Here is a 14149-nt window from a genome sequence, read left to right as displayed (position 1 = left end):
GACGCCAAAAAGTCCAATTAAACTCAAAAAATGTCACTTTGACAGTAGTGTGCACTGCTCCTTTATTTCATCACCATAAATTATCTGCTTGATAGAAAATTCTGAAATTTTGATACGAATAAGTTGAGAGACTCATAAACATCTTCCAATTAAAATCATTCTAAAATTCATCTGTTTGATCACATTTTGCTCAAGAGGAGGTCATGTCTTACATTTAGAATATAAACCAAAATATCAAAATTCTCACATAATAACTAATAAATAATACTAAGATTAGGGTAAAATATATAGCATAATAGTGACTCATCAATGCTCTAATTGCCCTCCATATTAACCCAACAAAATCCTATGGCCCCTCTCACTTTCTCTTCGTCGCAACTCCCCTTCGTCCTCTTCATGAAATTAGGAAGAGTGATGACAAGGTTGTGGATGCCGTGAGTTTTCTTCACTGCTTGCAGTTATATTATAATTATGGGAAATGATCATCTTCGGATCCCCTTCTCCTAAATCCACCAAGTTCAGAGATCCGGGCCGTGGAAATTTGATCCAATAGCTAAAATTATTATAACTTTTAAAGTGGGCTCTTATTTGTAGCCGTTGGTTCAAATTTCAACGGCCCGGTTCTCCGAACTTGGTAGATTAGGAAGAAGGTATTCGGAGATGATCCCCTTCAATAATTATGTTGTTCTTTCATTATATTTTGAGACTAGCTATGGAGGTAAAAATGTAAATTACTATGACTGATTTCTCTTATAATAATACATTATAACAAATTTTATTAAAAAAACAAGAATATAATTTTTTTATATTTTTGTTATACGGTAGACTTTGTTAGATTAGGTGTAGATTAGTCACCGACGTGATTTGAATTCACGTCGTCATGCAAGGACTTAACACATTTCCACCACAGTAACAAAATACCACTTGCAAGCATATACAATATGTATTTGGGATAAAAGTATTTTAATAATCATACTAGTTTATATTTTAATTCTACTGAATAAGTGAATAATTTTAAATTAATATTTTTTTATGTCGATTTCAGGACATTTTAATAAACAATTTTTAATGAAAATCCAATTTCTTCAATTTAATTAGGCATAATAAAGAAGGAACTTTCCCTTGAATTGAAATCCTAAATGATCAAATACTTTTCAAATTTCCAAACGCGTCCTCGTGGCAAAGGCAATGTTACACGGAAGGCCAACCCTTCTCCCTCCTCTCTCTCTCCTCTCCATCCATCCGATCCGAAGCTCTTCGATTTTTAATTTTCCTGATAACCAAACAGGTCTTAACAAATCAGAAAATAAAATCTAGGGCTTCAGCACCTGCAAATCAGGCTCCGATCCCCCCTTTTATTTTTCACACCATCGATATGAAATTATTCAAACTCTAGGGTTTCTTTTCCCCTTTTCGATTCCGGTTTCGGAGTTCCAAGTTCTGTATGTGTGATCGGTCAGGCGAGATTAAAAGAGATGTATAGCAATTTCAAGGAGCAAGCGATAGAGTACGTGAAGCAAGCCGTGCAAGAAGATAATGCGGGAAATTACGCCAAGGCGTTCCCTTTGTACATGAACGCGTTGGATTACTTCAAGACCCACTTGAAGTACGAGAAGAACCCTAAGATCAAGGAAGCAATTACCCAGAAGTTCACCGAGTACTTGCGCCGCGCCGAGGAGATTCGGGCGGTATTGGATGACGGAGGGCCGGGCCCGGCGTCTAACGGGGATGCGGCGGTGGCCACCAGGCCCAAGACCAAGCCCAAGGATGGGGAAGGCGGCGATGGGGAAGATCCGGAGCAGGCGAAGCTCCGGGCAGGGCTGAATTCGGCGATTATAAGGGAGAAGCCCAATGTGCAATGGAATGATGTTGCTGGTTTGGAGAGTGCCAAGCAGGCCTTGCAAGAGGCGGTTATATTGCCGGTCAAATTCCCGCAGTTCTTTACTGGTAATAGATGGGTTTTCCCTTTTGTTTTGATATTGATAATAGTTTGCTTCTTTTGATGTATTGACTTTAGCTAGAAATTTGAGATTTTTGATTTAGAGATTGTAATGGGTAGTTGTTAAACTTGGGGTAAATATTGGATTTTTACGGTTTCAACGCGGAGTGTGAATTATGTACTGTTGATGGCTAAAGCAATATGGGGTTGTAATTGGTTTTTAGTTCTAAGTGTTGCTGGTGCTGCATTATTGCCTTGAGTAATGTTGGGGTATTAGGCATTATATTTTCCGATATATGGGGAATTTTGTCTTCGATAGTTTATATGTCTCTATTTTCTAATTTCATGTTTGTGAAGCTAAGTGAGAGGAATTTTCGAATCATAAAGGCGCAAATAGGTATCGGTCGGCAATCATTTTATTTTTGGGGGGGGGGGGGGCAGCACTTTGGCATCTCAAAGAATTTATTTTTTGTCGGTTATGTTAGGAAAACAGAAAGGTTGAAGTTGTTAATATACTTTAGTTGGGTTTGCAATTTATTATCCAACATGGAAATAATTGATACTTCCAAAGCAAAAGTTCATATGTTATCAATGTTGATAGCATCACCTTATTATTATGATATATTTTCCCTCATATCATTGTCATGGTTAATTTGGAAGCACTCTTTTTGTTCATTTATCGTTATTATCTTAACTGCTTGATATCTGTTACGAAGTGAAACTTTCCTTTTGATTCATCCTATAAAAGCTAATTTGTACCCACTTACATACTTTTAGGCAAGAGACGGCCATGGAGGGCTTTTCTATTGTATGGGCCTCCTGGAACTGGAAAGTCTTACTTGGCCAAGGCTGTTGCAACTGAGGCGGACTCGACATTTTTCAGGTAATATATCCATCAGTTAATACTCTCTAATAGAAAGCACGTGATCATATAAAGTAAGGTTGGCTCAAGGGGTTAGATGGTACAATAGTGCCTTAAGTAATCAATTCCTTATTGAGTACCCTCACATATTCGGGCTGTCTATAAGCAAGAAATTTAACCCGAGCGCAAAGGAAAAGTGATTATATTTTGATTGAAATGATGACCTTGAAAAATGTGACGACCAAGCCACCAAGGTCTCATATTACCTACCTGAGCTCCTGTCTTTGAGGTCCCAGTGCCTTTATTTTGAGACCTGGCCTCAATTTAAGCTCCCCTGGTGCTTATAGTTGAGAACAGAAAAACTTCTGTTCCAAGTATACTTGACTTAGATATATTGTGCTTGTGCTTATGCTTCCTTTACTTTTGTTCCATTTTATTTCCAGATGTCTCTTCCTGATGATTTATAAATTGCTTCTTTAATGTTCCATTTTCTTCTGCTAGTATTTCTTCTTCAGACCTGGTTTCAAAGTGGATGGGTGAGAGTGAAAAGCTAGTTTCAAACCTTTTCCAAATGGCTCGTGATAGTGCACCATCCATTATATTCATTGATGAGATAGATTCCTTGTGTGGGACTCGTGGAGAAGGCAATGAGAGTGAAGCTTCTAGACGAATTAAGACAGAACTTCTTGTGCAGATGCAGGTATATGTTTGTTTTGTGGGAATTAGTGTTGTAAGGCGCCTTCACTATATTTTTGAGGCCCTTAAACTTTTAGTTTTGGATTATTATTGCTATTCCGAGACTCTTTTATTTATTTTTGGTTTGAAGTCATTCATGTTTTCAGTTGATCTTATCTGTGATGTATATTAGGGTGTGGGAACCAATGATCAGAAAGTTCTTGTTCTCGCAGCAACAAATACTCCATATGCACTAGATCAGGTAAGTAGATATATGTGAAATTTTGTTTTATGGTTTCTTCCCTAGTTAATGGAGGCATTACACGAAGGTGGCTAACTGGTAGTAATTACAGGCCATTCGGCGCCGTTTCGACAAGCGTATATACATTCCCCTCCCAGAATTAAAGGCTCGTCAGCATATGTTCAAAGTACTTTACATTTTCCTTTAATTTTGTATCCATTTTCTTTTTACGAAACAGGGCAATAAAATAAAATTTATGGGTTCCAGTGATTGATAATTGTTATGGCTTTTAAACATTTACTAACCTTTTGTGATATTTTTTTTTTTTGGATATTCTGAACAGGTTCATCTAGGAGATACTCCTCACAACTTAACAGAAAGTGATTATGAAAGCTTAGCTGGCAAAACTGATGGTTTTTCAGGTTCCGATATTGCTGTTTGTGTAAGCACAAGTCATTCACATTTCTGTGTGCATCTCTGTCTTTCGACTACCTGCAGTGTTCCTTGCATTAAGGGTTAATTGAGAATAGCTCACTCACAACATCACCTGTTTGTTTGGTATTTTTGGTTTTCTCTTTTCTAAAATTGGCAGGTTAAAGATGTTCTCTTTGAACCTGTTCGTAAAACGCAAGATGCCATGTTCTTTATCAAGGATCCTAGGGATATGTGGATACCATGTGGACCAAAGCAATCAGGTGCTGTCCAAATCACCATGCAGGAGCTGGCGGCAAAAGGACTCGCTTCACAGGTATTTGTACATGTTTGAATGCTGGAGTTCATAAACTTGCGTACCTATTTTGGCTCAATATTCTTGTATTTGCTGATCTGTCGAATTCTGGACATACAGTGTAAATACCAGATTATGAAGTAATGGATAATTTTTATTGGGTTTTTCATTTACAAGCCCTTCATAAGCAGCTAAACTTACACTTTAGACAAGAACACTTAAAACCGAATGCAAAAAACACCGTTCTGATTTTGCAACTATGAATAACAAGTGAATACTTTATTGAGTTCTTGAAGTGTTTTTCTATTTATAGACTGGGTTTTTTATTTTTTTTTCCTGACTTAATAGTTCATATTATCATTTTGAGAGATAAATTTCACTTGGAATGAAATCATCCCTAAAAGGATTGCCAAATTTTCATTGTTTTAAGAAATTAGTATTCTACGTATCATGCATGCAAATGAGAAAGGAACTCCATTAAATGGTCAAGGTGAACAAATTTGAAGTTTTTCCTTTTAAAAATTATGTTCAATGTTTAAAACTCTCCAATGTAATTCTTTTTGCTTATTAAATGCCTTGCAGATCCTTCCGCCTCCTATCACAAAAATAGATTTCGATAAGGTGCTTGCTAAACAGAGGCCTACAGTGAGCAAAAGTGACCTTGACGTCCATGAGAGGTTCACAAGAGAGTTCGGAGAGGAAGGGTGATGAATTCTGTGTATTTATATATGACATCAATCCACACTTGTTGTCATCGCCATGATTAGTACTTTACCAAGTGCTGGATTTAATGAATTACATACTCTGAATTAGTTTCTTCAACGAGGAAGGTGACTTGACTTCCCTTTTCTGTATTGAGATGGAAACACTGGTGTTTGATACATCTTGAATCGCTTGTTTTGAAATTGTGTAAATGACAGTTGAAAAAGTATTGCTTCAGTTGATATGTTAATAATGTTTGTCGCCCTGTTTGTCGAGCCTTACAGATATCTTCGGACAATTACTTTGATTCCTGTCATATTTTATCTAGTGAGCAGTTGTCACTGTAATGTGTTCGTTTTGGTTTCGTCTAAGATTTTGTACGTTGTCAAAATTTTAGTATCTTGTGAATGCTTTAACATGAAGCCTTGGGCATCAGTTTAAGTTGAAAGTCGAGTTAGTTGCTTCACCGGCATTCCTCTGATCCTCTGCAATTTGTTTCTCGGTTAATCTCGTGTGCTTGTAATGGATATGTCTGTTTCAGGAGTGGATGCGCCGTCGGAGGAATTGGATCCAGAGTCCGGCCGAGTTAAATCATCTGGGATTCAATTACCCTCTCCAAATCATTACTATTTGAAGTCCGTGCTTGTATCTCTTACTGTTTGATTTATTTCATTAGAATTTCCTTTTTTTTTTTAGTATCTCGTTTTGTTTTAACACGTAGGAAATTGGATATCTATTTGTAAGACACATTTGGTACCTAGATTCTTTGTATGCTTTAGTATTACGGTTTAGTGATATTTTTCTTCAATTGTAAGTGAAAGGTCTAGGTTCGAACGCTAAAAGAAAATTTGAACCACATTATTGCCAGCCCACTCCATATCCCTTTAGTGTAGATAATACCATTTGTTAAAAAACCAAGATATTATATCATTTATTAAAAAATAAATAAAAAATGAAACAGTAGTGTACGTCCACCACCAGGACTAAATTTATTTTCAAATATTTGATGCTAATATTAGCTATGGCTCGGCTACTTAGTAGTACGATCTAGTGATATTCTTTTTCACTTATAAATGAGAGGTCTTAGGTTCGATTCTCACCAAAAGTGAATTTGAACTACATTATTACTAACCCCATTGTAAAGATAAGCCCACCTAGTGTAAAATGGGGTGTGCTATCCACACACCCCAATTTACTTCTCACACACCTCTTGATAATTTCTGTCCGTTGATCTTTTTCAATTCATCCGATCTAACGGTTGAAAACTAAAAAGGTGTGTGAGAAGTAAAATGGAATGTGTGGATATCACACCCCAGATAATATTGTTTGTTCAAAACGAAAAAAAAAATACTAGCAGTGGCTCCATGGGCAAAGAAATGAGCAATAGAACAATGACAACACTAGTAAGTTTAAAAAATATTGGGGCTTTTAGATTCAGGTCCAAAAACATAAATTGTTTGTAGAAGTGACTCCAGTTATCTAATTATATGTTTTTATTTCTTTTATGCTCCTTTTATATTTTCTAAAAATATTAAAAATCAATTAAAATCTTTTAATATTATGCATTTTTCAACTCCAAAATATATAATTATATCTTATAAACAAAAAAAAAATTAATATACTAACATAAATCTATATGCAAAACATTCTACCCCTAACTCAAATATATGAATGTATATTATACTTATAAGTGAGATATGAAACCTAACTAAAAGGTAGAAAAAAAACATAATATACCTACAAGCAAGACACATTAATATGTGACAGGTTGACTATGAAAAAGAATCTGTCATATAGGTAAATAAATACAATTAACTTGTGATATAGATTGATTATAAAAATTTTAAAAAAAAATCTATAAATGGGTTAAAGCAGGAGGAAGAACAAGAAATAACAAAAAAATAAATAAAAAGAAATAATCAAAGAGATAATTAGGAAGAAATTTGATTTTTACAATAAGTTTTTTCTTTTAAGAGATAATTATTGATAATAAAATAATTAAATTTAAAGAATTTGACTTATGTTAATAAACCAGACTATTCCTACTATTGGCTCAAAAAATTGGAGTTATATCAAGTTTCCCCAAAAATATAATAGGAAACTAGGATGATCAAATGTTGGAATAGCTGCGAGTTTGATAGCTGCAAGAGGAGTGACAGCAAGGAATACTGTAAGAGTGTAAACAAACACAAAGATGAGAATCCAAGTGAAGAGAATTCAAGGGCCTTGATGATGACAAGTGTCACAAGATCCAAAGGAAGTTATAAGGATGTTAGAATCTGTTAGAATCTGTTGGTGGTTAGAATCTGTGGTTAGTTTGTTAAGATACTAGCTTATGCAATAAGCAATAGATATATAACTAAGGTGTAAGAAATGTAAACATTCATTAAAAAGAAATATACAAGAAAGTCTTTCTTCTTCTCTCTCTCTACAAGTCTAAGTTTCTTAATCGTCTTCGTTAAAACTACTGCTGCAATCTTCACATGGTATCAGAGCCTCGCATCGACCTGGCGCTTCCACACCTCAATCAAAGCATTTCTTTCTCTTCTTTACCCTCTAGTTTGCAATCTGTTGGGTGATAAACAAAACAATTGGCTTCTTCCGATCTCCATAAAGCTTCAAGAAATTGTTCTTCGTTTCTGCATACCAACTGTTCGATAAATTGTCTTAGTGAAAGAATTCTATACAACATCAACAATGGTGACTGTTGATAAGTTAAAGATTGTTCAATCTCCGATCACCGGTCTTATTTCCACCATTTCGACATCCGTTACAGTCAAGCTTGATGATTCTAACTATCTCACATGGACTTTTTAGATCACTCTACTCTTCGAAAGCCATGGCATTATGGGATTTGTGGACGGCTCGAGAAAATGTCCTCCGCAGTTTGATGATGATTCTACAAGTGAAGGGATTGAGACCGATGGTTATCTCGTCTGGAAGATGCATGACCGTGCCCTCATGCAATTGATCATTGTAACCTTGTCTCCAATGGCGATGTCCTGCATCATTGGAAGCCGAAGCTCTCATGAAATGTGGGTTAATCTTGCTGAAAGATTTTCAACAGTTACAAAAGCTACGATCTTTCAGATGAAAACTGAACTCCAAAACATCAAGAAAGGTTGTGACTCTGTTTCTGTATATCTGCAAAAGATCAAGGATGCCAAAGATCATCTTGCAGTTGCGGTGTTCATTATCATACTTGCTCTGAAAGGTCTTCCTGCAGAATTTAATACCTTTTGATGTGTCATAAGGGGAAGAGAACATTATTTCGCTAAAGGATTTCAGGTCTCAATTGTTGGCAGAAAAGACTACAATTGGTCAGGACTTTGAAACATCAACATATTGTGGCTCTGCAATGGTTGCTGGTACTACGATTAACAAAGGAAAAGCTTTAGTTCTTGATCAAGATTCCTTCCATTCTATTGAATTTGGTTCAAGCTCTGGAACCAATGATCAAAACTACAAGAGTAATGGTAGTGGATTACCTTCTTCTGGTCATATTTTTAGAGGTCCTTACAATAATAATGGCAGTCAATTTTTTAAAAATGGTGGTCATTATCAAGGCGGGTACAAAGGCAATAACTTCAGAGGCAGAGGACGAGGCATATCATATTATTATGGCCCCAGATTTTATCATCCTCCATCCAACACAAGTCTTGGAATTCTTGGTGCTCCAAGACCATTTCAATCTCATTGTCTTGATCATCATTCTGAGATCCCAACATGCCAAATTTGTAACAAAAAAAGGCATGTTGCAGCTGATTGCTTTCAGAGACACAGTTCACATGTCATAAGTTCTCAGTCTCCAATTCAATGCCAAATTTGCTAGAAATTTGGTTATTCTGCAGTTCAGTGCTATCACAGAAGCAATTTTGCCTATCAAGGTAAGTCACCATCCTCAAATCTCGCAACCATGCATGTCAATCATTAACCCTCTGCACCTATGGATCTGTTCTGGGTTGCAGATACTGGTGCAACCTCACATATGACCTCTGAGCTAGCCAACTTGGATCTGGCAAATCCATATCATGGTAGTGACACAATAACCACAACAAGTGGTGCAGGTTTGCAAATTTCTCACATTGGAACTTCAAAATTACACACTTCTACTCATAGTCTTGCATTGAAGAATGTGTTATATGTTCCAAAAATATCTCAGCATCTATTATCAGTTTATCAGCTATGTAAGGATAATAGATGCAGATTCATATGTGATGATCTATGTTTTTGGGTTCAGGACAAACTCACAGGGACAATCCTTCTCAAGGGGCTGTGTAGGGCTGACTATTACCATATTCCTTTCCATACTATTCAGAAGCCATCATCTGCATCATCTCAATCACAAAAATGCTTTCTTGCACAACCTGTTAGCACCAGTTTATGGCATCAAAGGCTAGGTCACCCATCTAATGCAATCACCTCTGTAATGCTTTATCAAAATAAAGTCTCTATCTCTTTTGACACATGTAAATCAGTTTGTACATCATGTCTCGAAGGGAAATTCACCAAAATACCTTTTGTTTTTCCTACAACCAAGTCTGTACATCCACTAGAAGTCATCCATAGTGATGTATGGGGACCTACCCCTCTCCTGTCATATGAAAGATTTCGATACTATGTAACTTTCATAGATGAATGTACAAGATTTACATGGATTTTTCCATTGAAAAATAAATCAGAAGTGTTTGCCCTCTTTGTCAAATTTCATGCTTTTCTGTGCACTCAATTTTCTGTCAAAATAAAAGTTCTCCAAAGTGATGGTGGTGGAGAGTATACCAGTTCACAATTTCAATCTTTTCTAGCTACAAATGGTATTATTCATAAAAAAATCATGTCCATATACCCCTGAACAAAATGGCTTAGCTGAGAGAAATCATAGGCACATTGTAGAGACTGCAATTACACTACTTCAAACTGCAAGATTACCAAATCTTTTCTGGTTTCATGCTTGTGCTATTGCAACATATCTCATCAATAGAATGCCATATGCTACCTTAAAAATGCAGTCTCCCTATCAAATGTTGTATGGACAAATTCCCGGTATTACTCATCTCAAAATTTTTGGTTGTGCATGTTTTCCACTCTTAAAACCATATAACACTAGTAAGTTACAACCAAAAACAACAACATGTGTTTTTCTGGGTTATGCAGGAAATTACAAAGGCTTCATATGTCTAGATATTGCTCAAAATAAACTGTATATATCTAGACATGTATTATTTGATGAATCAGTTTTTCCATACAAACAGTTTTCAAGTTCTCTTAAATCTTCTCAAGCTCCAATCACATCTACTTACTGAACTCTTGTCCATCTCTGCCATACATTACCTTAACAAATCAAGTCACATCACCACCTTATTCTCATGCATCTCCATCACATATCACAAATTTAATATCTACAAATGCATTTCGTGCTTCAGAGTCATTAACTGCATCTAGTGCCTCAGATTCTTTGCTTGCATCTCGAGCTTCAGATTCTTTGGAAACACATGCATCTGCAAACTCATTTTTCAATCATTCATCATCAAGTCCTAGTTCCAATCACTTATTTCATTCTGAAATACTAGCAAATACACCTACACAGCATCCAATCCCTGTGGATCCTGATTTCCAACAAGAACAACTTCATGTGGTTCTTCTAATAGCAATGAATGTGCACCCTATGGTTACAAGATCCAAGAATGGTATTATCAAAAGGAGAGCTTTATCTGCCAGTGTTAGTTCTCGGTCCATTATCTCAGAACCAAAATCATTCAAAGCTACATCTAAAGTACCACAATGGCAGAATGCAATGCAGGAAGAGGTAGATGCTCTTCATTCTCAAAATACATGGTCCATTGTTCCCCTCCCAAGCGGTAAAAACCTAGTTGGGTGTAAATGGGTGTACAGAATTAAAAAGAATGCAGATGGTACTGTGGCAAGGTATAAGGCAAGGCTTGTAGCAAATGGCTATAGTCAAGAAGAAGTTATAGACTATGGCGAAACATTTAGTCCTGTGGTTAAGCCTACAACAATTCGACTTATTTTTGGTTTAGCAGTTCAGTTCAAATGGTAACTAAGGCAATTAGATGTGAAAAATGCCTTCTTATATGGTTTTTTACAAGAAGAAGTGTATATGGAGCAGCCTCCGGGTTTTCAAAGCCTTCAACATCCTTCAACTTATGTCTGCAAGCTTCAAAAATTGCTCTATGGACTTAAACAAGCTCCAAGAGCTTGGAATGACAGATTCACCAGTTTTCTACTTGCATTGGGTTTTAAGCCCTCACATGGTGATTCATCCTTATTTGTTCTTCATTCTCACCACGGCATTGTCATATTACTGCTTTTTGTTGATGATGTCATATTAACTGGAAGCTCATCTTAGTTGATTTCTCAAGTCATCAAAGAACTCACTACAGAGTTTGAGATGAAAGATTTAAGCAATCTGCATTATTTTCTAGGGTTGCAGATTAGTCACACAGATGAAGGATTATTTGTTTCTCAATCTAAATATATCACTGAGCTCATTGACAAAGTGGATTTGCAGGATTGCAAACCCTGTGCTACTCCTTGTTTGCCATATCACAGACTTCTAAAAAATGATGGCAAGCCTTATCATAGCCCGGAGCAATATCCCAGTGTGGTTGGAGCTCTTCAGTATCTCACCTTCACAAGACCAGATATAGCCTTCTCTGTCAATCAAGCATGTCAATTCATGCATAATCCTATGGAGTCTCATGTCATTGCAGTCAAAAGAATTCTCCGGTATCTTAAGGGAACATCAAACTATGGGATTCATTTTAAACCAGGGCCAATACATCTGCAGTCCTATAATGATGCAGACTGGGCCGGGGATCCAAATGATAGACGATCTACCTCAGGGTTTGTAATTTTTCTAGGGTCCAATCCTATCTCTTGGGTATCGAAGAAGCAACACACTGTGTCAAGATCATCCACAGAAGCAGAATATCAAGACCTAGCTATCACAGCAGTTGAACTAGCTTGGATAAGGCAATTATTTTGTGACCTACACATTTCTATTCCTCAAGCACCGATGCTTTACTGTGACAACCTCTCAGCTATCTCTTTATCCACCAATCCTGTGTTTCATGCAAAATCTAAACATATTGAGATTGACTATCACTTTGTTCATGAAAGGGTTACAAGGGGTGATCTTCAAGTTCAACATGTCTCATCTGCAGACCAATTTGTTGATATACTCACGAAGGGTTTATCTGCACCTCTGTTCCAATAGCATTGTGGCAATCTCATGCTTAGTTCCCTCGAGCATGAGATTGAGAGGGGATGTAAGAGTGTAAACAAACACAAAGATGAGAATCCAAGTGAAGATAATTCAAGGGCCAAGATGATGACAAGTGTCACAAGATCCAAGGGAAGTTATAAGGATGTTATAATCTGTTAGAATCTGTTGGTGGTTAGAATCTGTGGTTAGTTTGTTAAGATACTAGTTTATGCAGTAAGCAATAGATATATAAGATACTAGCTTATGCAGTAAGCAATAGATATATAACTAAGGTGTAAGAAATGTAAACATTCATAAAAAGAAATATACAAGAAAGTCTTTCTTCTTCTCTCTCTCTACAAGTCTAAGTTTCTTAATCGTCTTCGTTAAAGCTACTGCTGCAATCTTCACAAATACGAGGTAGTTTAACAAGGCCACGTTTTCAAATATTTGATGCTAATTTTACAGGGGAGTTTAACAAGGCCCGGACAAAACTTTAACTTCCCTTGAAACTTGGAGGGAAGTTTTCCTTACGACCAAGGTCTAAACCTACTAAAACATCCTAACCCGAACCCCAAAACACGGAAGCCAAAAAACGAAAGAGAAGTCACCTAAATACCTCCTTAGTTGTTAAAGAAAGTTAAAGAACGTCTATAGGTAACTTTAACAGTTTCTTAAGTCCCTATTAGTAAGATTCTAACGTTAACAGCTATAACGATTTTGGACACCCGAGATTTCTTTGCAGCTGCTATTGATGTTGAGGCAGATGAAAAACCTATGAGCTGGGATAATTTGCTCACGGTCAGATATGTTTTGTTTGTTTCCTATCAGCTTTTGCAAGGAAAACACTCTAAACGCAACCTTAATTAAGGGGAAGATCGTGGTATGCGCCTTTGAGACCTTCACTGATAACCGTGAGGGAAGAAGCGTAGTTGTGAACGAAGGTGGTGGTGTGGGAATGATTCTTGTTGATCCATTTCTTGAAGATGTTGGCTTTCAGTTTGTCATCCCAGGCACTCTATTTGGTCAAGAAGAAGCACAAGAGCTTCAAGCATTCATGATGACAGAAAAGTGAGTTGTTCAGCCCTTGCTTGCTCAAATGTCAAGTGTCTGTCAATCGAAGAAACAACAGTTAATTAGAAAAGAAAATACGTAACTGAGAGTTATAGATATCAAACAAGTCAGTGTTACTAAGCTTACGTGAAGTTCTACATCGATTAGAAATTTTGTAGTATTGTTATTACAGGAATCCGTTGCTAGAATCTCCCCGACAATGACAGTTCAACAAACTAAACCTGCACCAGAAATAGCAGTGTTCTCATCCATGGGGCCAAATATCACAACCCCAGACATTATCACAAAGTAAGTTCTATGAAACGTTATTTTCTCTTCTCAAATACCCAAAGCTACTTGGGGGGAGGGGGGTAAAAGGCAATCATCAGTGCATCTTGGGCAGGAGTAAATGAACAAATAACTTCGAACAAATAATTAACCGTGCAAATTCCTATTGCAGCCAGATATTACAGGACCAGGGGTGAATGTTTTAGCAGCATGGTCTCTGGTGGCAACTGCTGCCACAGCTGAAAGGTCTGTCAATTATATAACAAAATTTCGGGCACCTCGATGTCTTGCTCGCATGTATCTGCACTTGCAGCAATTTTTAAATCATACCAACCGTCCTGGAGTCCAGCACCATAATGTCTGCAATAATTGACAACAGGTTACTACAGTTAAAATTTGTTTCCATTGTAAGACCAACTCCAACTTTTTTCCCTTTC

At 36.8% G+C, this 14149-nt stretch overlaps 1 protein-coding gene across 1 annotated transcript; it reads left to right on the top strand.

Moving 5' to 3' along the window:
• The first annotated feature begins 1150 nt into the window (after nt 1-1150).
• LOC126615597 (protein SUPPRESSOR OF K(+) TRANSPORT GROWTH DEFECT 1-like) lies at nt 1151-5411 on the top strand. The gene is made up of 8 exons (XM_050283442.1): nt 1151-1947; nt 2717-2822; nt 3303-3501; nt 3670-3738; nt 3830-3904; nt 4061-4159; nt 4310-4465; nt 5027-5411. The coding sequence occupies exons 1-8, from the start codon at nt 1476-1478 to the stop codon at nt 5150-5152; spliced, it is 1302 nt and encodes a 433-aa protein (XP_050139399.1). The 5' UTR covers nt 1151-1475; the 3' UTR covers nt 5153-5411.
• Nucleotides 5412-14149: the final 8738 nt, after the last annotated feature.

Source organism: Malus sylvestris, chromosome 3, assembly GCF_916048215.2.
Source record: "Malus sylvestris chromosome 3, drMalSylv7.2, whole genome shotgun sequence".
In the NCBI taxonomy this organism is placed as follows: Eukaryota; Viridiplantae; Streptophyta; class Magnoliopsida; order Rosales; family Rosaceae; genus Malus; species Malus sylvestris.
Note: the sequence above shows the minus strand (reverse complement) of the source record. Positions and strands in the feature narration are given on the sequence as shown.

What these genes read in the sequence shown, in the direction of transcription:
- LOC126615597 (XM_050283442.1), top strand. Translation starts at nt 1,476, where the DNA reads ATGTATAGCAATTTCAAGGAGCAAGCGATAGAGTACGTGAAGCAAGCC. An exon ending in AACTTCTTGTGCAGATGCAG is followed by an intron (nt 3,502 to 3,669) that starts GTATATGTTTGT and finishes GATGTATATTAG; the next exon opens with GGTGTGGGAACCAATGATCA. An exon ending in CAAAAGGACTCGCTTCACAG is followed by an intron (nt 4,466 to 5,026) that starts GTATTTGTACAT and finishes AATGCCTTGCAG; the next exon opens with ATCCTTCCGCCTCCTATCAC.